This window comes from Hippocampus guttulatus, chromosome 12 (genome assembly GCF_054856545.1).
Source record: "Hippocampus guttulatus isolate MCC_2025c chromosome 12, RoL_Hgut_1.0, whole genome shotgun sequence".
Taxonomy (NCBI): Eukaryota; Metazoa; Chordata; class Actinopteri; order Syngnathiformes; family Syngnathidae; genus Hippocampus; species Hippocampus guttulatus.
Window position 1 is genome coordinate 19,651,045 of NC_141272.1, and position 24,354 is coordinate 19,675,398.

Sequence of the window (24,354 nt, forward strand, 5' to 3'; positions counted from 1 at the left end):
GGAAATTCAAGAACTCTCTTCTCCGTCATGAACAAAATCCTCCGGCCACCAAACTCTCTCCCCCTCCACCTGTACTCCACAGCAACCTGCAACTCCATAATGGAACACTTCAATCACAAAATCCTTAAGATCCATCACCAACTCCATCAAAACCTGCCTGCTCCCCCCCCATCTGAACCTTCTTCTCCTTGTCATCTCTTCTCCAGTTTTGTTCCACCAACGACTGCTGAATTATCCAACCTCATACTCAAATCCAAGCCCACCACTTGCCAGCTTGATCCCCTCCCTTCATCCCTTGTTAAATCCTGCCTTCCTTCTGTGCTTCCTCTCATATCTGCTATTATCCACTCCTCACTCTCTTCTGGTATTGTCCCATCACTCCTCAAAACTGCTGCTATCACCCCCACACTGAAAAAACATGGCTCTGACCCCAACAACTTTGATAACCTCCGCCCCATCTCCAACCTTCCATTTATCTCGAAAATCCTTGAAAAAACTGTTGCTGCTCAACTCCACTCCCACCTGTCCCTTCACTCTCTCTATGAACCCTTTCAGTCCGGTTTCCGCCCCCGCCACAGCACAGAGACTGCCCTAATCCGTATTGTGAATGATCTCCTCATAGCATCTGATTCCGGTTTAGTCTCCATCCTCATCCTCTTAGACTTGAGCGCTGCCTTTGACACAATCTCTCACCCTATCCTCCTCAATAGACTCTCCTCCATTGGTCTCTCCCACACTCCCCTCAGTTGGTTCCACTCCTACCTCACTGGCCGCACTCAGTTTGTCCAGCTCAAATCCTTCACCTCAAAGCCCTCCCCAGTCACCACAGGTGTACCACAGGGATCTGTCCTAGGTCCCCTTCTCTTCATCATCTACCTCCTGCCTCTTGGCCATATCCTCCGCAAATTTAATATCCACTTTCACTGCTTTGCTGATGACACCCAGCTCTACCTCTCCTGCAAGCCAAACTCCATACTCCCACCCCCCTCCCTCACCTCTTGCCTCTCCGAACTCAAAACATGGTTCACAACAAACTTTCTTAAATTAAATACTAATAAAACTGAAGTCCTCCTTCTTGGCACCAAATCCACTTTATCCAAAGTAAACAGTTTTTCCTTCAACATTGACAGCTCCCTAGTGTCCCCCTCCCCCCAGGTTAAGAGTCTGGGTGTCATCCTGGATAGCATGCTCACCTTCCACTCGCATATCAACACCATCACCCGCACTGCTTATTTCCACCTCCGCAATATTACCAGACTTCGCCCTTCCCTCACCCCCCGCACCACTGCTATTCTTGTCCACAGTCTTGTCACATCCCGCCTTGATTACTGCAACGCTCTCCTCTTCGGCCTACCTCAAAAGTCCCTTCATAAAATCCAGCTGGTCCAAAACGCCTCTGCTCGCATCATCACAAAAACATCTTCCCAGCAGCACATCACCCCCGTTCTCCAACAGCTTCACTGGCTCCCTGTTCAACATCGCATCAATTACAAACTGCTTCTATATACATATATGGCCATCCACAACCTGGCCCCTCCTTACCTATCCGACCTTCTCCAGGTGCATATCCCCTCTCGCTCCCTCAGATCCTCGTCCTCCCTCCGCCTGTCAGTGCCCCCTGCCCGACTGAGCACCATGGGAGCCAGAGCCTTCAGTCACGCTGCTCCAAAGCTCTGGAACAACCTACCTCCGGACCTCCAAAACTGCACACCTCTTTCCACTTTCAAGTCCCGTCTAAAAACACACCTGTTCAGGATTGCCTACAACACATAGCTCTTCCATTTCCTATGTTTTTATGATTTTATGTCCTGTTTTTATATAATATCTCGTTTACTAATTTTTACATTGTATTTTCTTATTGTCTGTACAGTGTCCTTGGGTGGCATGAAAGGCGCTTTTAAATAAAATGCATTATTATTATTATTATAAATAATCTCTAGACTACGATGAACTATGCACAATGAATTTACCAAATGCTGTGTTAAACTGAGTGAAATCAGTTTATTTGTTCACATTTTGTTTTCAATGTGTATTCATATTTGATAAGACAGTGCTTTTTGTATTTATTTAAAATATGGGACAAAAAATGTTTTTCTTTTTTTTTAACGGGATTCATATTGCATTTAAATTCATTTCAATGGGGAAAAAAATCATTTAAGAAATTAGAACTATTGAGCTACGAGCTTGTTCACCTATCAAATAATTCAAGAAACCATTCTAATGTTTGTAAAATTTGCAGGTTCTGATCAATGTATTTTGTCTCAGATTCATCTAGATGGAATTCATATATTTTGGAAAATAGCCCTGCCAAAATGCCAATTGTAACGAATGCAATTTTCTTACATTTGGCAAAACATTTTTGATTTGGACTACAGTCGTGCTCAACCTTGTACTGTCGTTGTTTTTTTTTTTTTAAATTTTGTGTTACGCTGTCTGTTTAGATATCTTCACTGTAACTGCACTCAAGCTATACGTGCTGGGGGGGGGGGGGGGGGGGGGTAGATATTCTCATAAATTTCAGGACTAATATCCAGCTTTTACTGCAGGGGAATCCATAATACAAAATGCAATGCTGGTGGTGATATGTCATAACAAGGGAGTGATGCACTGAGCCAAAACAGCTTCTCTCCAGTGTGACAAATTAAAAGCAGTTGCACTTATCATGTTTAGAATGTATCTTTCAGCCCAAGGAAGGGTTTAATCCCGGAAGGTATGACTTTAGGAAAGCAGCCCCGGTTACTGCGTTTGGAGATGCACATCTGTAATGACAGATAGCGGCAGCAGCAACCAGAAATATGAAATGACTCATAAAAAGTGATTCAAATACCAAATGCCAGCAGTGTCACAATGTAATCATTGAGCTAAAGACACACCAACTCTGGTCCTCATGTGTGAACACAGTTTCAGGAAGCTTTTATAAATCACAATCATTGCTAGTGTCCAAGGAATACAAGGCGCACGCCAACACACAAACATTGTAAATTTAAATCTCTTAGCGTCTCCAATCCCAGCTACTTCAGCAACCAATTCACACTGCGCACCCTCAGACAGAAACAGTTTTATTGCTGGTCCCTCCCTCTCCAATATGGGGCCATAAGCAGGGACCAGGTTTATGTCTTTTAATTAGTACACTGTTGCCATAGTAGCATCCAGCTGGAATACAAGCACCCCTTTCACACATAAACAATGGTACCCGTAGAGAAGAGAGAACGGGAAGGGAGCATGATTAGAGTGGGAAAGGGAAAATGTGCAACAAAATCATATATCTTAGGGAGTTTTATGGATTGCCTTTATTATCAAAATGTGACCTGTGTGAGAGTGCGATAGCTAAGACGTACAACCACATATTTGAAAGTGGTGGATTATAACACTCGAGCTGAATGCATATTTGGATACTTGTTTTACCTGAAATTGGGTGCAGAGGCCCACTCCAGAGCGAGGCATGCCAAGTCCACGGCAGCATAAACCAGCAGAAAGAAAATGGTCACAATACTGGCAATGGTGTTGAGCTTCCCAGAAAACAGCACCAACTACAGCAAATAAACAATAGGAGAAGGAGGGAAAGAAAAAGGGAAAAAACAAAGGATGAATTGAAATTCCCTGAAGTCAGAAGCAAAATTGCATTTGCAAACTGTTTTTTTTTCTCAAACCTGGACCTCACCATACTTTCAACTCTTGAAAGATGTAATGGTCAATCATGAAATAAGTCTTATTTATATATAAGTCTAATAATATGTTTTGCAACACTGAATGCACCCCCCCAAAAAAATCAAACATAAAAAAAAAAAGTCAAACATATTTAGAGAGCATTTTCCAAAACCCCCCAAAGGACCCCCAGAAAGCAGGAAATACGATTCTCTGAGTCTGTGAAACCAAACTGAAAGCCCTTAAAGTGTACAGGCAACCAGGTTTAACATCCCACATTCTTTGATCCTTTGAATTTCTAGTTTGATTTTCTGCAATTTAACCAGCGCTCTTTAGCAACTCACTCACCGATGAATACCACATTTGGGTAAGCACCTCTATGTAAAATGCGATTGGACACATACATCCTTTTCCAAATCCTTGCGGTGAAATTATCTTTTTCGGGAAAGCATCTGACCCGGAATCCTTGGCAACAAGACTCTCCAGATGGAGTCTCAGGATCAATCAATCCTTGCTTGCTTAATATGCGGAACCCAAATCAAAGTGATGTAACTGTGACACATTTTTCATACAACAGGTACCGTTAAAGTAATACGACTCTCTTTTTGAAACACAATTCCACTCTCACATATGTATTCACTTGCGGCAGTGAAGGAAAATGAGAGGATGCAAGCTCTGGAATCATCATCTTTATAGAACATGTGTGTGTGACTGAGTGTTACTATCAATTTTGCGTGGCGCACACACCCTTGTTCTTGTCTGACTAACAATGGGTAGTTAAAAAAAAAACTCTCAAAATTTATACCGCATGAACATTTCATTTTTGTTAAGGAATCCGAGTCTCAAAATACAACCCACACCTTCTACTATTGAAAAAATATATATATATACAAAGATTTAAAAAAATAAATAACTAAAAATATTTTTGGGTGACAGCATAATTTTATACAGAGTGACTGCCAGGTTTTTGTGTGCACAAAGCATTCTTGGATGATGACGTAGAATGGTTGCTGCCCACATTGATGCGCTCTGTCGAGCAAAGCAAAACAATTCTGAACTATACCTAAGACTTTTGGGAAAACTTTTTGGGGCCTGCATGGATTTTGTACAAAATTAACAAATTGGCTATTTTAAGTATATTTGTGCAATCTTACACGTGGCAGAGCGTGTGTGCTGCCAATTTGTGGGAAGCAGTAACGAGAAGCTGGTAGGGTTACTTTTAAAATGTATTCCGATCATGTTAACTGTTGAAAAACGTATTGAGCAAGGTAATCCAAGTACCATGATATTAAAGTAATGTAACTTGAATAGTTTTGATTACTTTTGGATGACTCCAAACATGTTTTAAAAAAATCAGACAAAAGAGAAACAAAACAATACGAAAAATAATTTGACATTTTTATCTGGTCTTTCCCGTCTTGTGGCTGTTTAATATGGAAGGTTTTGGCATGCTGGAGGGAGCATGAGCACCTACAATTCTAATCCAAAGCACGACAACTGCAAGGCAGACTTGCTAAACACTTGTGCTGTGTGTTGGAGAAAGAGAGAGAGAGAGAGAGAACTTCATCCCATGAGGGAAATTAGTATTCCAAAAGTTAATCCACTTGAAGCAATTGATTGTTTAGTTGCATAAAGGAAGCTGATTGTTCCTGAATGCAAAACCTGATGGAGATTAAATACATTTGCAGATGATATTGGTAGTATGGCATTTAAATTGTAAAGCTTGGTTGATTCATTACGGCAATTAGTTAAAGGTCAACTGTGAAGTCATTTTAGAAAATCCCAAATGAAATATCCATCCATCCATGCATGGTCAACACCGCTTATCCTGAAGAGGGTCGCGGGGAGTTGCTGGAGCCTATCCCAGCTGACTTCGGACAGAAGGCGGACGACAACCTGACTCTGAAGTAGGAACGCTACAATAGTTTGTTTCCATCCATCCATCCATCCATCCATCCATCCATTTTGCGAACCGCTTGATCCTCACTAGGGTCGCGGGGGGTGCTGGAGCCTATCCCAGCCGTCTCCGGGCAGTAGGCGGGGGACACCCTGAATCAGTTGCCAGCCAATCGCAGGGCACACAGAGACGAACAACCATCCACGCCCACACTCACACCTAGGGACAATTTAGAGCGTCCAATCAGCCTGCCATGTATGTTTTTGGAATGTGGGAGGAAACCGGAGCACCCGGAGAAAACCCACGCAGGCCCGGGGAGAACATGCAAACTCCACACAGGGAGGCCGGAGCTGGAATCGAACCCGGTACCTCTGCACTGTGAAGCTGACGTGCTAACCACTGGACTACCGGGCCGCCCTAGTTTGTTTCCTGTCCTATAAAATCTTTTTTTCTTCATACTGTATACACGTATTTGTAATTGACATGTTTATACGATACTGCATGTTCATTATTTTGACATCTATAAATGTTCATAGTGTATCATACATCATAGTTGGCGGCCATTTTATTGGAAATGGTTACAATGAACTTCCGTTATCATGATTCGTTGTGTTCCTCGAGTTACAATGTGAGGAGGTTCGACTGTGTGTGTGTGTGTGTGTGTGTGTGTGTGTGTGTGTGTGTGTGTTACAGCTGCACCTGTTGTGAAAGCACTCTGTTGATGACGATGTAGGTGTGTTTGTATTGGAGGGAAAAAAAAAATATATATATATATATATATATACCTGTATATATATATATATATATATATATATATATATATTGTCCTGTGTATTGCGTCATGACTGACTCCTACTTTTTCACTCACCATTTACCATTACATCCATGAAAATGTCTGAAAAAAATATATTATGAGCAATTCACGATCCAGTAATGTCTGTGTGTTCGAGGCAAAATTACAATCTGATTCATGTCATCCGTGAATTATTGGAATGGTGGTGGGATAGCAGGAAGATGAGAGTCAATGATCTCCGAGGAGCTAACGATTTCCATCTAATTACTCCCCTTCTACTCACAGGCAGTTGAGATGGGTGAAAAGGACACAAGCGGGACAAGGAGAGAAAAAGGAAAAAACTAAATTAAAAAAAGCACAGTGATGACCAACCATTCTACTTCTTCCTCTTTCTTTGTATAGTGATGGTTTTCTCAGGCCTCTAAAGGTCAATGTTTCTTTATTGTTCGCCCATCCTCTTTGCCAATAGTCTCCAACCAAAACGGACTTATTTAAACCACTTGCAAGACAATAGAGAAGAAAAAAATCGCCATCTCTGTTACACTTAACACATTATTAACATTATTTATTAACAGGTGAAGGATCTTTTGCAAAATAATTCCACTGTTTTTGCGTGGGTATGGATTCCTGAGTTCATTTTTGCTGCTGCAATCATGATGTTGAGCAATGAAGATGAGTGAGTCCATTCCTCTTGCCCCAGCATTTTCGAGTCTCGTCTCTGCACCTCTAACAAAGCATTTGTATTTTTTGTTCATGATCTTCACCCCTGCATTCCAGATGTTTATGCTGATGTCACTGATAAAGTTATTTTTGGTTTTTCGAACTGTCTAAATTTTCCTGTTATCAATGTTTGTTGTTGTCCGTGATGTATTCATTTGGCATCCTATATATAGTACACAAGTGGTCTCATTTTTTTTCATCAGAACATTGCAAATGTTTTTATTTGTATCTTCTCTCAGCTTCATCGGTCGGTGAAGGCCCTCGTTATCGAGGAATGCGGCCCCTCAGGACAAGGCGACGGCTCCTGGTGCTTGTGTCTCCGATGACTGTAGAGGCCCAGTCTTCCCCGAAAGCCCCGCCCGCAGGATTGACAGAAGTGGGTTGGGGGGCCGGGCGGTTGCCGGGCCCTCTCCTTCCTCCGCGCTCGCCGGTCCTCCTCCGCAGCGACGCGTCGAGTCTCGAGGACCTGGACCCCGCCCCGCACAGCCCCACGCCAGGCCGCCCGATCCGCGGCCAGGTCAGCCCACTGTGCCGGGGGAATCCGGCACCGCTGAAGATGACCCTTTAGCTGGTCTTTGAATCGTCTTTTCGGGCCACCGCGGGGACGGGTGCCCTCCAGCAACTCCGCGTAGAGGAGCTGCTTCGGGAGACGGTCGTCGCTCATCCGCTGCACGTGGCCGGCCCACCGCAGTTGGGCCAGGGTGATCATGGCCTCGATACTCGTGAGGCCAGCCCGGGTGAGGATCTCATTATTAGTCACTCTCTCCTCCCAGGAAACGTTGAGGAGAGATCGGAGTCGTCCTTGGTGGAACCTCTCGAGCCTCTTGATGCTGCTCCGATAGAGGGTCCAACATTCGGCGCCATAGAGAAGGGTCGGGAGGACGACAGACTTATACACCATGATCTTCGTGTTGGTGGAAATGGCGTGATTCCTGAAGACCCGACGACCGAGGCGTCCAAAGGCTGTGTGGGCTGCCTGGATACGGTAAGTGAGGTCCTCCGTGAGGCCGGCGTCCTCCTGGACAATGCTGCCCAGGTAAGGGAACGCCGAGACCTGCTCGATGGGTTCGTCGTCTATGGAGATTTGGGGTGGACGATGGTTCAGGTGGAGGGTCTTTGTCTTTTTGGTGTTGACGGAGAGGCCAAAGGTCCTGTACGCCGCGGCGAAGCCGTCCGCGATGAGCTGGAGGCCCCCGGAGGAGTTGGAGACCGCAGCATTGTCATCAGCGTACTGGAGTTCGCTGACGGTCGTGACCATGGTCCCCCGCCTGCTCCTCAAACGGCTGAGGTTGAAGAGCGACCCTTCAGTTTGGTAGCGTAGAGTGATTCCGTGCTCCTGGACAGGGGTGACGTGGTGGATGAGCGCGGCGATGTAGAGGCAGAACAACGTCGGTGCCACCGTGCAGCCCTGTTTGACTCCGGTCCGAACCGGGAATGGGGGAGTCATTTCGCCCTGAGTCAGGACGCAACCCTTCATGCCGTCGTGAAACATCCGGATGAGGGATATGAATTTGGGGGGGCAGCCTTGACGTTCCAGCACTTTCCAGAGTGCTGCTCGGGGCACAGAATCAAACGCTTTGGCCAGATCATAAAAGATGGCGTGGAACTCCCTCCGCTGCTCCCGGCACTTCTCCAGGAGCTGTCTGGCGCAGAACACCATGTCCGCGGTTCCCCTTCCTGGACGGAAGCCCGCCTGGGACTCCGGAAGAACCCGCTCAGCGAGACAGGTGAGTCGGTCGGCCAGTATACGACAGATGAGTTTTCCAGCAGTTGACAGCAGCGAAATTCCACGATAGTTTCCACAGTCGAGTTTGTCGCCCTTCTTGAATATCGTGACGATGACGGAGTCCTTCAGTTCCCCAGGCACCGTCTCCTCGATCCAGCATTGAAGGATGAAGGTGTGGAGGCGGGTGAGGAGATGTGCACCCCCAGCTTGTAAAAGTTCTACGGGGATGTCGTCGACTCCAGCAGCTTTGTTCTTCTTCATCCTCCTCAGGGCTCCGGAGATCTCCCGGAGAGTCGGCAGCTCCGTCATCCAGTGTTGCACGGGGAGCTGGGGGACAGGATCGAGGAAGCCGTCTATTGCGCATGTCGGACGGTTCAGGAGCTCCATGAAATGCTCCTTCCATCGCTGGTGAGTATCCTCCTTTTCCTGCAGGATGGTGCCGTCCTTTGCCTTCACAGCCATTGGAGGACTGTGAGCCGGACCGATGATCTTCCTCGTTGCTTCGAAGAAGGATCTGGTATCGTGACGGTCAGCGGAACTCTGCATTTGGTGGGCAAAGTTGACCCACCATTGATTTTGGATCCTCCGGATCTCTCTCTGTGCTTCACTCTTGGCTGTCCGGTAGGCTTCTTCAAGTCTCTTGGAGGAAACGCAGTTCTGCCATGCAATGCGAGCCTCTCTCTTTCTTGAAATCAGTGGCTCAATTTCTTCCAGGTTTTCGGCAAACCAGTCGGGATTTCTCCTCTTCTGGACACCGAGGACCTCTTCCGCGGATTTGGTGAGCGCAGTTTTCAAGTGCTCCCAGTCTGAGTGGACAGTCACGTCTGGTTAGGTCAGTCACGTCTGGTAGTGCGAACTGGTCATTACCACTTCGCACCAACTCTCCAGTGATGGAAAGTCCCGTCAATTCGGCGTGGAGGCTCCCTTACGGACTTCACTGCGATCCACTAGGAATTGGCGACGGTTTGATCCGCACCTTTGAGCCTAGGGATCGCAGATCTTTTGCGAAACTCTCAGCTTCATAGTCACGAATACACATCAGCCCCATGATCCTAAATTTTTGCTCAGATGACAAAATTGGAGCCTTCAAACAAAATGCGCTGTCTTCTAAGTTGGAAATGAAATCTAGAAAGTTGATCTCTCATTTTATCGTTTGACATCAAACCCAAAAGTGTATAGCAAAAGTAGAGAAATTGGCCCTCACTGTTACAATGTTAGAAAACTGCACAATTATTCAATTTTCCATTCGTTCAATAAATTCAATTGATCATTTGTAATGCACAAATTGTTGTTCACTTACTTGTACAAGGAACCAGGAAATAAGCACAGAGACCCAGGGGTTGCCACTGTTGGATGTCTTCTTAGCGGGAGACAACACTTTACCTAAAGGAAGAAAAACAAAACAATGTTAAAAATGTGTCATGTGCCGTATTTTCCGCGCTATGAATCGCCCATTGTAAAACCACATTGATAAAAACATTGATCCTTTGAATTTCTATTTTGATTTTCTGCAATTTAACCGGCGCACCACATTATAAACCACATAGAATAGAAGCTTCAACAATGGCGGCAGTTGCGATATGCATCCACTAGATGGAGCAAGGCTAAAGGGAATACAATACAATACAATACAATACAATACAGCTTTATTTCACAAGTGCTGCAGCTGTAACAAAGCACTTTACAGGACATTTAAAATTCTACGTCGAGAAAATCAGAATATTGATCCATATAGAAGGAGAAAATTGAATGTTTTTAGGTGTGCCTTATAGTGCGGAAAATACGGTAAACTTACATAAATCATTGTTGTACATTGTAGATGTTAAAATTGTAGAGAAACATATTACTTTAAAATTAACTGGCAATATGAAATATTTGACATTTTAAAAGTAGCTTGCCCAACACGATTCGACAGACAGACGGACACATAGACGGATAGACGAGAAAGAGTAGACAGACAAAGAGATCAAAACAAAAAGTAGGAATATCAGAATTTTATGATACTCATGAGCTACAGACTTCTGGCAGCCTGTAAAATATAAAATAATTCACTTCGCAGATTGGGCATTTCTTTTTGAAGGGTGTGTTTGCATGGGTTTACTCCAGGTCCTATGTCATTCTTCATTCCAAAAATATGCAGGTTGAATGAGTGAAAGACTATGAATTGGCCATGTGTGTGCGTGTGTGAATGTGAATGGTTGTCTGCCAAAGTGTGCCCTGTCAATAAGTGGTGACCAGACGAGGCTGTAACCTGCCTCTCACCCAAAATCAGTTCACCAGTGAAGTGACCCTGAACAAGATCAAGGGGTTGGCAAGTGGGTGGATGACATCCTAAAATGAAATTCCTAAAAGGTAAATGGCATATTTTGGTGAAACTAAAAATAACAAACTCTCTATTTCAAACACCTTTTTTTAATGCAATAAAGTCCGTGGTGGTGAATAAAGGCAAAATCACAAAAACAGCATCATCTTCCAAATACTCTAAGTTGAGACCTAACTGTAAAAACAAAAAGACAACATGTTGCTGTACTACAGTCTGATTCTCAAATGGACTGCAGCAAAACTGATTTTTGTTTGACATGTTCAAATTTCAGGTTATTGTTGTGCACTGTAAGTATGTAACCACTGATTTGTGACATTAAGTGAATGTTATGCTGATTGTAATTCATTTCTTTTGTTATTCCTTGAGTGCGTCAATTATTTACTTTCCACAGAGCAGAATAATTAATGCAAATCATAGAAATGTGGTGGTCTGTTTGAAACTGAAAACGCTCATTGTAATAGTTCTTACAATATCACAGCAATGTATTTTCAACCAACCAAAAAGGAAATGTGCTACGCACCGAACAAGTCATCTCTGGCCAACGCATAGAGAATGCGTGAGGCTCCGATGAGATTGCTCATGGCTGCTGAAAGTGTGGAGGAGTAAACTCCAATGGTGACAAAGGGGTTCCAGATGTTGATGTCTCTCAGAAAACTGTAATCTTTTTGAAGCAGCACCCTGGAAGGAAAACAAATAGCTTTCAGTGATCTGTATATCACCCAGAAACCTTAATCTCACATTTTTATTTGCACATTTAGCACAATTGAATATTTACCGTATTTTCCGCACGATGTTAACTGTTGTTAACTGCTGCCGCTGTTGTGAAAGCGCTATATAAATCAGCATGTATTGTACATGTATTGTATAAGATGCACCTAAAAGCATTACATTTTCTCAAAAGCTGACAGTGGGCCTTATAATCCGATGCACCTTATATATGGATCAATATTCTAATTTCTTGGATGTGCGCTTTGTTACAGCTGCAGCGCTCGTTAAAGCTCTATATAATTAAAGCTGTATCTTTTTGTATTGCATTATATTCCCTTTAGCATATTTTCATCAGTTGATGCATCAAGAAACCGCAGCCACAATTGTAGCTTCTATTCTACGCGCCATATAATGCCTGCTGTGTGCCCTATATATGAAAGCAGTTTTAAAATAGGCCATTCATTGAAGGTGCACCTTATTCTCTGAAGCACTTTATAGTGCAGAAAAACGGGGGGGGGGGGGGGGGTTATTACCTGTCCTGTTCAGCTGCATGATCAAAAGTCTGAAATACTCCCTGTGGTACGGATCGATTGGGATCGTTTCAGCCTAGCACCTATTCACATGAATTCAAATGGTACCATTTTTTCGATTCTAAATCACATCGTTCTAAGAGGGACTGGAAGGGTTGGAGATTTTCCATGCTGATCCTGAATGCGAGAGGGTCTTATTTATTTATTTATTTATTTTTTATTCAAAGAAACCTGGTGAAAATTATTTCCCAATTTGTCACATTTTATTATTTGTTCTGCCATTTCTAATAGTGAATGCCACTATGATTGTTTTTTTGGAATATATATATATTTTATATTTTTTTCACACTACAATTGGTCAACAGTAGCTTTAGGATTGGCAGGGGAGAAAATTATACCTTCAACTGTTCAGACAATTCTGCATTGAGCGATTTCACATTTAATAGTACAAAGCATATCTATTTTTTTCTGGCCATAAAAAGAGATAATGAATTTATGACCATCACAGTGAGGATCAAAATCAAAAAGCTCAAAAGGTGGTGCGTTATTTTAAACTCATTTTTTTGTCGAAGCAAAATGGTTTTTCGAATGAAAATGTACAGAGAGCAAAGTGATGATTGTTCTGCCACAGTGCCTAATGATGAGCTCCTGTAAGGGACTCACTCCAGAGAGAACAACTGTGACTAAGCGTGCACGAGTGTGGCTGTGCTTGCGCGTATTAGCGCACAAGATGCTGCTCCCAACATGGAGGCAGTGAGATCAGAGATGAAAAAACAGCAGGGTGTGCATGATTACCGCTGGCTCCCCACCTCCTTCCAATACAACACAGCCAGAGAGCTGAATTACAGTGTGAAGCCTTTCTCACTCTCTCCTGATCCCTCTCAATCTCTTGTGGTGTTTCGAAACATGCATGTGCGCAAGTGCAAACACTCACACGCACACAGCCAAATGTACTTGTATTCTGACATTCACAAAAACATGATTTGTTTTTCTCATCACGGGTCAGTTGTTCTACCCATAAATTGTCACTAAATGTTTGTACAGTATGTTTGTGTAACACTTGGCACATGCTCCCAAACACAATCCATGCATTTCCTTCCAACATTATCTCCTCTTGCCTCATAAGCATGCTTTCGAAAACATGTTCGCCGCCGTTGCTCTCTGACTGATCTTTCTTGCAATGCTTTCTTTGTTCAGAGTTTCAGTGTCCATTTTATCCCGATCTTTTTCTTTCTTGCCTGCTTGCTGTGGTAATTAAGAGGCTCATCACGTCAACTTCAAGGTCCACTGATTTTAATACTTCCCACCATCATGGCCCTATTTGGTCTTATTCACTCGACTCGAAGAACTGAGCACACTATTTTTATACAAGTGGCAAACACAAAAACGACCATGTTGTGCAGCATCTATTGTGGATGAACTAAAACAAACAAACAAAACAACACATGTGGACACACCACATATGGACGTGCAGTGCCTTTGGTCAAGTGTGAACATAATCATCAAAATCGTGGTGCACAAAAATCTGATTGAGATCAACTGGTCTCTATCTGCCTGTGATCAAATTCTGTTGTGATTCGGGTCAGTTGAGCGAGTGTGTGTTCGTGTGCCTACAAATGCTACAATGGACATGAAAATAGGCCTGCGTTGTCAAATCAGAAATGTATAACAAGGTAAATCGGCATCAGACTCGGAAGTCTTGATGTGCCATGGCATATCTAAATCTCAAAGAAATTCTAGACTCTTTTTAGATGTATTTGAGAAATTCTTCATGATAGCTCAGCAGGATGAAAAAAAAAAACACAATAAATGTGTGTAAATTAGTCGATCGCATTACTGCTTTTTATCACACAATACGCCATAAACATTGTCCAAACAAAGTGTAATAACTTAATCCAGATGATTTTTTTTTTTAATGTGTACTCCAAGATATATAGTGGGAACAAAGACAAAAGTAACAATTCAAAGTTTCTAGTCCGGAACACATCTGTCCAGACATCCATCCATTTTCGAATCCGGTTATCCTGACAAGGGTCGAGGGTGTTCTGGAGCCTATCCCAGCTGTCTTTGGGCAGTAGGCGGGGGGGGACACACCCTGAACCGGTTGACAGCCAATCGCAGGGCTCACAGAGAAGAACAACCACCCGCGCTCACACTCACATCGAGGGACAATTTAGAGTGGTCCATTAACCTGCCAAGCATGTTTTTGGATTGTGGGAGGAAGCCGGAGTACCCGGAGAAAACCCACGCATCCAATGGAGGGAACATGCAAACTCCACACAGGAAGGCCGAAGCCAGAATCGAACCCTGCACCCCCTGCACTATGAGGTCGACATGCTCACCAGTCGACCCCTGGGCCTCCCCGGTCCGGAACACAGTTGCAACAAAATGATCCTCACTTAAGTGTGAACCATGATCACGGAATTAAGGGTCTGTGTTAATAGCCCACAGGGGTGTGATGTTTGGGGTAAAATTGCTGTACTCATTATTGGTTTATCTGACGTGCAGTCAGGGCCAAATAAATCTTGAGAAGCTTGAGAAACTGCCTTTCAAATAACAGATTATAGAATGGGTGACAGTGATGATAAATGCTATGTTTGAGTGAAAGACACATAAGATTCGAGAGGGGTATAAGGCTGCAGTTCCAGTAAACGGTCCATGTGTTAGGTGATACGACAAAACGATAGATGGAACCCAGAGTATGTTTCATAATTTGGTGTAAATTCAGTGCCAATTGTATTGCTTATTACTGTGAGAGCCTGGATAGTTGCTATCGATTCAATTACCGGTATACATATGAAAAGAGCGCTGACATCTGAATAAAGAGAGCAGAGAGTGACAGAATAAAGGAGCTTGCATCGGGTCGAGAGGAAATAAAGCAAAATGACTCAAAGGGAGCAACAGAGACTGTACGCCTGATTGTTCTCACTCGTTATGGCTTTCTACTTCCTTCAATTCTTTTGTTTGCCATTCATTTCTACACCCTCATTTGCTCAGTGATGTATATCTATATATTTTTTTCATCGATCATTTAATATGTTTGAGATTTTGAAAATGCATTCACAACTAAGGGCTGGAGGTAATTCACAGTGTGTTTTTCGGATAATACAATACAAGCCGTGCTCAATCTTCTGCAATTCCCGTGGTCTCGGCTCATTCGGGCACTCAGAATCATCGAGTTTAATGAACATGGAGAAGAAGGCTTCAGAATCAGAGATGACTCCATCTTGAACCTCACTCAAATGCTCATTATGTGAACAATTGTGTCTCTACAAAACGAAAATGATGGTCCTGTAAATCAATATACCCATTTTCTGCAAGATACAAGGCTGAATTTCTCTTGCTATGGCGGACAGGTTTTTACCCATTAGCGCAAAGTGTTACCAAACAGAGTCAATACAGACAACGCTGCATTTCACTTTAAAACACAAAAACGATCCGTTTCCTTTTTAACATCTTCAACAAATTTTATTTCGTATGTGTATAGCAGCAAATTGTACTTTATCATCTCGAAACATTTTCATTGCGCAGCTAGCATTTCAACATGCAATATAATAAAAAACAATTGGTTCATGGCTGTGCATTTCGGAGTTTAAAGTGGCTAACTAGGAATAAGACAAATACCAGATTGAGATGAGAATGTTACAGAAACAAATACTCGTTTAAGATAAGTTAAACTGGGTAGAAAAGCAGCTCAATAACGCACTGAAAGGAATGGAAAGCGGACGCCTCACAGGACAACCCCGTGTTGTGCTGCAAGCCGCAGACATCTACGTCAAGTAGGTTGTGAAACTCGCGAGCAGCTGTCTGCTTTTTGATGGACCGCTAGCTGGTGAGACTGGTGAAACAATAAGAATAAATCATCTGTGGTTCATATGTCGTATTTAAACAGGTAATGACCCACCTCTTCTCTGAAACGTGACGCGACGTACATGTGAATAAACAAATGAGCACCTGCGGGCAAACCCGTGCGAGGAATGCTATCTTATTTTTTGTCCGTTGGGCACATAGCATTCGGGTGACTTCACACTAGAAGATAGCTTTCAAGCGGCGTCACACACTTCTGGACACACCCGTGGCCATCATGTTGACGAACAACCATCCGTGCTCACATTCACACCTAAGGACAATTTAGAGCATTCCATCAACCTGCCACAAATGTTTTTGGAATGTGGGAGAACACCCGAGTACCCAGAGAAAACCCACACAGGCACGGGGAGAACATGCAAACTCCAGACAAGAAGCCCGGAGCTGGAATCGCACCCTCCAACTGTGAGTCCGACGCGCTAACCACTCGCACTGAAAGAGTTCATTATTAGCATGTTTCTGTTGACAAATCTACTTGTAACATGAAGTAACCGGTTGCAATGGGTCACAAAACAAACAAACTTTTCCAGGTTAGTCGCTTGGACTATGTCGGCGTATTACAGTATCTCAGGCCTTCAAGACACCACTGAGTCAAGTGCATGAAAACAAAGGCACTTGCCCTGAATTTAAATCCCTTACTGCGGGGATTTAGTGTTCATCTTTAACCCCACTTTACCATGACCTTGTAGGTACTAAAGAGTATAGCTGAGCTACACCAGGAGCAAAAAAAAAGAAAAGAAATACAGGCAGATAAAATAGTGGCAGAGCGTAAAAGAGACATAAGGGGAGGATTGTAGGAGGCAGAGAGACAGAGCGAAAGTGAAAGATAAATGCTCTCAAGGGAGTTGACTGTGGTTAAGGATTATTAAATGGAATCAATAACTAACAAGGCCTCTGTGTGTACACACACACACACACACACAGCCATGTGCATGCACACACACCGGTAAGCACACACATTTTTATATTCAACCCATGGTCTCTTTAAGGAGTCTGGAGCGTTTGCTTTCTCTTGCTAAACCATTCAAATGCACTCTCCACATTTTAAGCATTAACTGTGGTTTCAATTATTTTCCACATTTGGCAAATTGTTTTTGCCTCCCTGACAAACAGGGACAACATTGCTGGTTCAATTGAATTGAAGAAAAAAAAAATAATAATAAAAATGCGGAAACCTAAGGGTCTGCACATTTTATCGGAACTGATTGAAGGGCTATGGATGAAGCTGAAACATTCAGTCAAGAGAGAGTACTCTGACTCCAGAGGCAGTGAGTACAGTTTGCTCATGACGAATGAATGCATAGGTGCAGAATTGTTAATCAGTGTTTCATAATTAATTTGCTGATCGTTTCAAAAGATTGTGTGTCGCAAAATATTAAGTTATGGGTACCATCCTTTTTGTCCTGTCAGGCTTCATGTCTTAATTTTTCCAAATAAATCTGAACCACCCAAATACATTTTCATTAGTTACTGTAATTTTCATCAAATTATTATTATTATTATCATCACATTTATTAAATTATTTCAGATGCATGGTAGGTTAATGGAACACTCTCATTGGCCCAATGTGTCGTGAGTGTGAATCGTTGTTTGTCTGTGTGCCCTGCGATTGGGAACCAGTTCAGGGTGTAGATCGCCTATTGCCCGAAGACAACTGGGATATGCTCCAGCACACCCGCGACCCCCGTAAGGATAAGCTGCTTGGATAATGGATGGATCAACAAAGCGCAATTTATTTGATAGACTCACTAAACATAGGAAGTGATATTTGATGATTTTATTTTTGTAATTGTAATGACAATAGCTTACATCTAATGAACATAACATTTGAACATTTAATAACAGCATATAAGAAACAAAAAAAACATATATAGTAATTACATAATAAGTGGCCTGTTATTTTCCAATATGTTCATTGAATCCGTATTTTACTTTTTGAATGAAACTGCTGAAATAAACGTCGCAATTTGTTTTAAGATGCATCGATACAGTAAATGCCTGTGAAATATTTTTTATCATAAAAAGCAGGTACTGTTTCATAGATTACATTTTAAAATATGTTTATTTTGCTCTCAAAAAATTGTAAACAAAATGATACATCGATATGGATACTGTAAACTGAATTTTTGAAATTTAGATCAAGCTTAACCTGAGAAAAAATACCAACAATATCTTGTCTCTAAATGAAAACACAGCGACTTTTTTCCCCCTGCGTATGATAGATTGTTTGGATTACAATTCACATTTAGCACTTGTCATGGATAGAATATGAGGCACTCACCAATCACCATGAACATAAATCATTTAAACGTCATGCTGCCTATCATGGAAAACACATAATCAATGGGCTGGCAAACCATTTTTAAAAGCGAACATCTCAACGTGTCACCCAAATCCACTGCACTTCATCACACCCTCTCATTCTCTGACTCGGGAACCGTTGAAGACAGGACATGTTACTGAAGGCGTGGTCTGTGCTAAGGCCATGGTAGCACCCCTTAATCAAAAAAGAAAATGAGAAAAGCAAAACACAAAAGAAGGCCTCACAGGTAGACATCTCCAGTATGTAGTGGCTAAAGAGGGGTCAATAAAAGAAGGGAGGAGGACTGACAAGGATGTGGAAAATATGCTACATAGGAATAGAAAGGATGGAGGAGCACAAGAGAGAAGTCAACAATTTAGCAGTTTGGTGATGGTGTCAGGAACATGCGCCAATTCTGGAAAAGGTGACATTTTGGTGGCCGTAAAATTGGGAAAGAAGGAAAAAGAGTGTGACTAATGCACACGTTTGAATCAAACAAACAGTATGTTGAACAAATCGAGTTTGCCAGAAAAGACAAAAACATACAATGAAATTAAAAGCAACTTTATCCATTGTTGAGTCAATGTTCTTCCCCAATGCACGTTGTCTCACATAGTTTGCACTGAGACACAAGCCCTCCTCTACTATATGAGCCAGGATCCAAGATTATAATCAGACATTCCTTTTCCAATACATTCAACAGAGCCAATACAGTTAGAATACATTAAGGTGATGACTTGGGCATAGCATTTCTTGACTAGGAAGGTATTGGCATGCAGCAAAGAAAACTCCATACTTTATCTATGATGCCGAATTCATTCTTTTTTTTAGGAAAAGTGTGTGTTATATCTGAATTTTACGAGATATAACATCTTTGCAGTGAATGACAGACAAAAAAAGTAACAGACATCTTAAAAACAATGTGACTTTGCCAAAGTTAATGGGTTATGTATACGCCCGCCACAGAGCATCACACAATTGAGGTTAATAAAATATAACAGAATAAAATACCCCCCCCCCCAAAAAACCTGAATAAAACTAAATAAAACCGATTAAAATACAAATCATCCAGGGGAAAAATACTATTCGTATTACAAAATATAGGTACATACAAGCACAAAAAAGACGATAGCTGAGTATGGCACTCTGTATAACACATGACTGTGTTGCATGCAACAGGAAAAATAGACCTTATTAACGCATTGCGTAATAACGGCATTGGATTTTTCGCAGTAGATGAAAGGAGGTAATTGTGTGAAGTCATCAAACACTCAAATTAAGTGAAGCAAATATGCACAGACATTTTGGTAACGTGACAACCCTAAGTATTACTTGAAATGATATAAGCATACACACAGTTATAGAAATTGTGTGTTATTGAGCATGGGAACAGAATGCTCTGGCAGCCACATAGAGAGTTAGTAAATAAACATACATTTTGGGACAAACATTGTGGGGCATGTTACTCGCAAAACATCAATAATAATTTCAAATTAGGGGTGTTCACATGGCAACTTTTGCTCCGGTGCAGCACCGTAGAGCGTTCACACGTACAAAGTTACACCAGTGTAGCCCATGAAAACAGCTTATACCGGAGCAAATTTAACCCTCATCAAGGAGGTGGTTTAAAAATTTGCTCCGGAGCAAATGCTCGTTTGCGGGTCAGTACCGATGAAAAATGGTACGTGTGAACGCTACAGGGGTAGACTCGCTATGCATGAGAAGAGTTGATTACATACGGGTAGAATGCATCGCTTTCGTGCTCTGTTGTACTTCCGTCATCTTTCCTTTTGTAGGAGACTGGACTGTCTCGGAGTTGTTTGTGTAGTGTGTTCCTCTGTTGTGTCTCCCCCCCCCCCCCGCTCCCCTAGAATTTATTTTGTGATTTCCTCTCTGGATTTTCTGTTTGGCGCATTATGTTTGCTTTTCTGAGTGTCATTGAAGTCATCGTTGATTTACGTTTTCGGGGGCGGTCATTGAACGCCTCTTGAGCAGAAGGCACGGAAACCGAGAAGGAGAAGGACGTGCCTGTAGTTGCTTGAGTTAAACAAATGAATAAAGTGTATGTTTTCAAAAGAACCAACACGACAGCTCTTTGTTTTATTTCCATATTAATACTATTGTATTGCACGGCCGCAGAAACTGCCGTATGAATGCAAGTGGGGCTACACTGGGGTAAACACGCTTCGCTTTAGTCAGCAGCTTTTTACGTGTGAACGCGCTATAAAATTTCCTCCGATGTAAGATATATCGCAACAAAATATGTCGGTGCAGCACCGATGCAAATGTGTGCCATGTGAACACCCCTTTAGTCATGCTGTTATACTGAAAGCAGTGGTTCTTAATCTTGTTAGAGGTACCGAACCCAATCAGTTCATATGCACATTCACTGAACCCTTCATTAGTGAAAAATAAAAATATGAGTTTTTTACAAACGCATTTATTAAAAAACAGAAAAAAGTAAACACAATTAGTAGAAGTATAAAGTATAACTTTTTTTAATTGTGCACAAAATGAACCAGCTAGTGATGGCCAAGCGGGTGTATCATAACTACCAGTAATTGACATGTTGAGTCCGGTGGTCTTAACCCCCATGACAGAGGCTCTGTCAAACGCCTGAGACTGATTCGCCGAACCCCTGGGGTTCGATCGAACGCAGGTTAAGAACCACTGACTTAAAGACCGATATTGCCAACACTGGTCTCAAGACACTAAGCATTAATACAAACCTTATTCATCTTATTACTGGGGGCTCTAATGGAAAAAGGAGTATGCGCATGACTTCCAGTAAGATTTTTTTTTTCTTTTCTCGATCCGGTTTACTTGAACTTTTTTTTTCACCCCCTTTTCGAAACATTCATTACCCCCCTTGCATTATAAAATATCTTTCACAGCTTGGAAACTTGTTGCGCTGTGGGCGGGCGTATTAACAAGCCGAAGAAGTTGAATTTGTGAGGCCACGAGCAATGTTTTGAAATGGCAACATGGACGAGGAGACGGTATTGTTGTGCTTTCAGCAAAATGAGGAAGACAGAAGAACGGGTCGTTTGAACAGACCCCCCTCAACGTTGTACCTGTGCTCCGTTTCATTTTGTGTACAAAGCACGGCGCCACACTGACACTGAACTTTGTGCTAATGTGCTTGCAATCTGGAGAAGAGTCGCAGGTGCCAAGTGCCACAATAACATCAGGTATTGTGTATGTGTGTGTGTGTGTGTGTGTGTGTGTGTGTGTGTGTGTGTGTGTGTGTGTGTGTGTGTGTGTGTGTGAGAGAGAGAGAGAGAGAAAGACACGACATGTATTTGTCAACCTCTGAAATTACTTGAAAGATCGCCGCAATATTTTGGATTTTATGGACAGTAAGCGGTTTTTTTTTCATGGTACTGATCTGCCTTCAAGCTTTTCATATTGTTCATTGCATCTCGTCTGAAGCGACAGAGTTCAGAAAGTCAACACGTGACTGTACCTTGTCCCTGGCCTCTTTTCTTTTTTTATGTCATCCTCCTTCTCAGCTACATTAGCAGGAAGCGAGATTGAAATGTTCTCTCTTCTAAGATCCAGCTGGCATTCCGACATTGTTAAAGTCTGCAACTGTCATAGAAAGTGGACTTGCACAAACAGTTTCCATGTAAACAAATCGTCGGTTTTGCTACACTGGAAGGCACCGACCTTTTTCGTGCAAAAGCTCATGAGGTGTCAGAATAAGGCGAATAAACATATATGCACTTATCGAAACTGGATCTCAATGGATATTTGAGAGTGCTGACATGGATGACGTTCATGGAGAAAAACATTCTGTAAGCCATGCATAACATTAACTTCATGATAGTGGGAATGGCCAGTAATTGATTTCGATGACTGGTATCAGAAGCAAGCGGTCGATACCTTGAAGTAAGGTCTTAATCAGCCCAATACAGCACATGGTATCTGTACTCCCCCAATCTAAATTGGAAATAATCACACTGGCATGCTTCACCGTGTCTTTTAGTTATGTCACAAAATGTTTAACCTTTTCGTTTGAGGGGCATTTTTTTCAATGAAATAAACATGTGACATGGCCAGGGAAAGTGTGGAAGTGTGCAAATATTACATAGGAGAATGAGCTTGATTCATCCCTCTAAAAAACAGAATGAATAAAACATTAAGTGTAGAGCCAATAGAATACAGGCAGACAGAAGATTGAGCTAAATGTAATGCAAAAAATAGAAATATTATGAAAAAGTGAAAAGTAGAAGCATTGTATGTGTGGGTCTGTCATTAATTTTAGCCGATGAGAGACAATTCAAGGGATATGTGGGCTGAACAAACATCCCCAAGGCTGCATGTCAGAGATAGTGCAACAAAAGAAAGCCCAGCAGATTCAGACTAATATAATTATCAAGTAATTTATTAATAGAAAAGCTTCTGTAGCACAAGGCGGATTAGCCCACAGGTCACTGATGCACAACAACATTGTGCAGCCGAAAACACATGCATAGTGTTTACCCTCACCAAATACACACTTTGCATGACATGAGGAGGAATGGCAGACTGGAAAAAAAAAATGAATGTTTAAAAAATATGTCAGCCAAAGAGTTTGACAATAGTTGCTACTAAGAGTGGAAGTTAATCATAAATATACAACAAAAAATTTATTTCATATAAAACTTTGTCTTTTGCTTTGACTGGTCGGACACACACACACACACACACACACACACACACACGCGCGCACTTCATAAAATGGGACATAGCAATCTGTCATGCCTGGCTAGCTGGTCACAGGAGGTTAATAGATTTTCCATATCTCATATTGGCTAAGTCTTCATCGCCCCCATCACTGTCCCTTTCACCATTCTGGCATATCACTTATGGTTATCTTAAAAATGACTAAATATGAGGACATTCTATTTGGTGACCTGGAAACCGATTGCACAGCGTCGTAAATGAGCTTGATTTGGTTCCCAATTAACTACATTTTCTTATTGTGTGAATGAGAGCAAAGTATTGATGGTGATGGGGGATGATCAAGCGATTGGATGATTGAAAAGAAACGGCTGACTTCATGTAATTCGTTTGCTCAAATATCTGTATCATGAGGGCAATGTTAACCAAAACAAAACAGGGCTGATGAAACTCAGTCCTGCTGTCAAAGCGGACTGCAAAAGAAAGCGAGAGGTAAAAATTGCTACTCTATGTTCTGCAGTGACACAAACCGTGCAATGGCAATCCTATGAGTACTCAAAGTAAGACACTGTTTGTTGCTTTAGAGGACAAAGAAAATATCAACTATTTCTCGACAGTATATACCTAAACGGATGGCCAGTGATTGATTTGACATATCTTTGGCCGGCATAGCTGGTACATCAATACATCACGTTAGCAGTGTGTGCTTCCAGCGGTTGGACTGAATGCAACTCGGCTGTGTTCATGTGTTGACAAGCTCATATTTCACAAGAATCAGCATCGGGCTATTCTTTTATTTTGTTCCTGCTGGCTTGTGCATTTCAGTGCAAAAAGCGTATGAAGCTATTTCCCATTTTCCCACAATTTTCTTTTGTTGAGATAAGAGCTTTAATGAAAGCATCCACGACCTCCTAAAAACTACTCATTTGTTTTTCTGATTTATTTATCCAATAGGCTGCAATTACAAAATGAGATTTTTGTAACATGTTGGATGCTTGATGGGACATATCTAAAGTTGAGGTACTGTACTGAGACCAACTTGCACAACTTTTCCCAGCAACCAGAAGCCAAAAAACACAACTTATGTTCAAGGAGTTTAAAGATTAGTGGGAGGTTCACATAATAGTACGGTGCAAAGAGATTGAGAGTCTTTATCGGCTGTTTGCTGCAAAACCTGG

The 24,354-nt window shown here is 42.2% G+C and overlaps 1 protein-coding gene across 1 annotated transcript in view; it reads right to left on the bottom strand.

Moving 5' to 3' along the window:
* The window catches only part of LOC147197766 (solute carrier family 12 member 9), a 66,717-nt gene that overhangs the window by 23,941 nt on the left and 18,422 nt on the right, over positions 1 to 24,354 (bottom strand). Inside the window, exons 7-9 of the mRNA XM_086126078.1 lie at positions 11,625 to 11,782; positions 10,082 to 10,164; positions 3,406 to 3,530 (exon numbers count right to left, since the gene is read on the bottom strand). Coding sequence (XP_085982204.1) covers positions 3,406 to 3,530; positions 10,082 to 10,164; positions 11,625 to 11,782 — 366 coding nt within the window. The remainder of the gene's footprint in view (positions 1 to 3,405; positions 3,531 to 10,081; positions 10,165 to 11,624; positions 11,783 to 24,354) is intronic.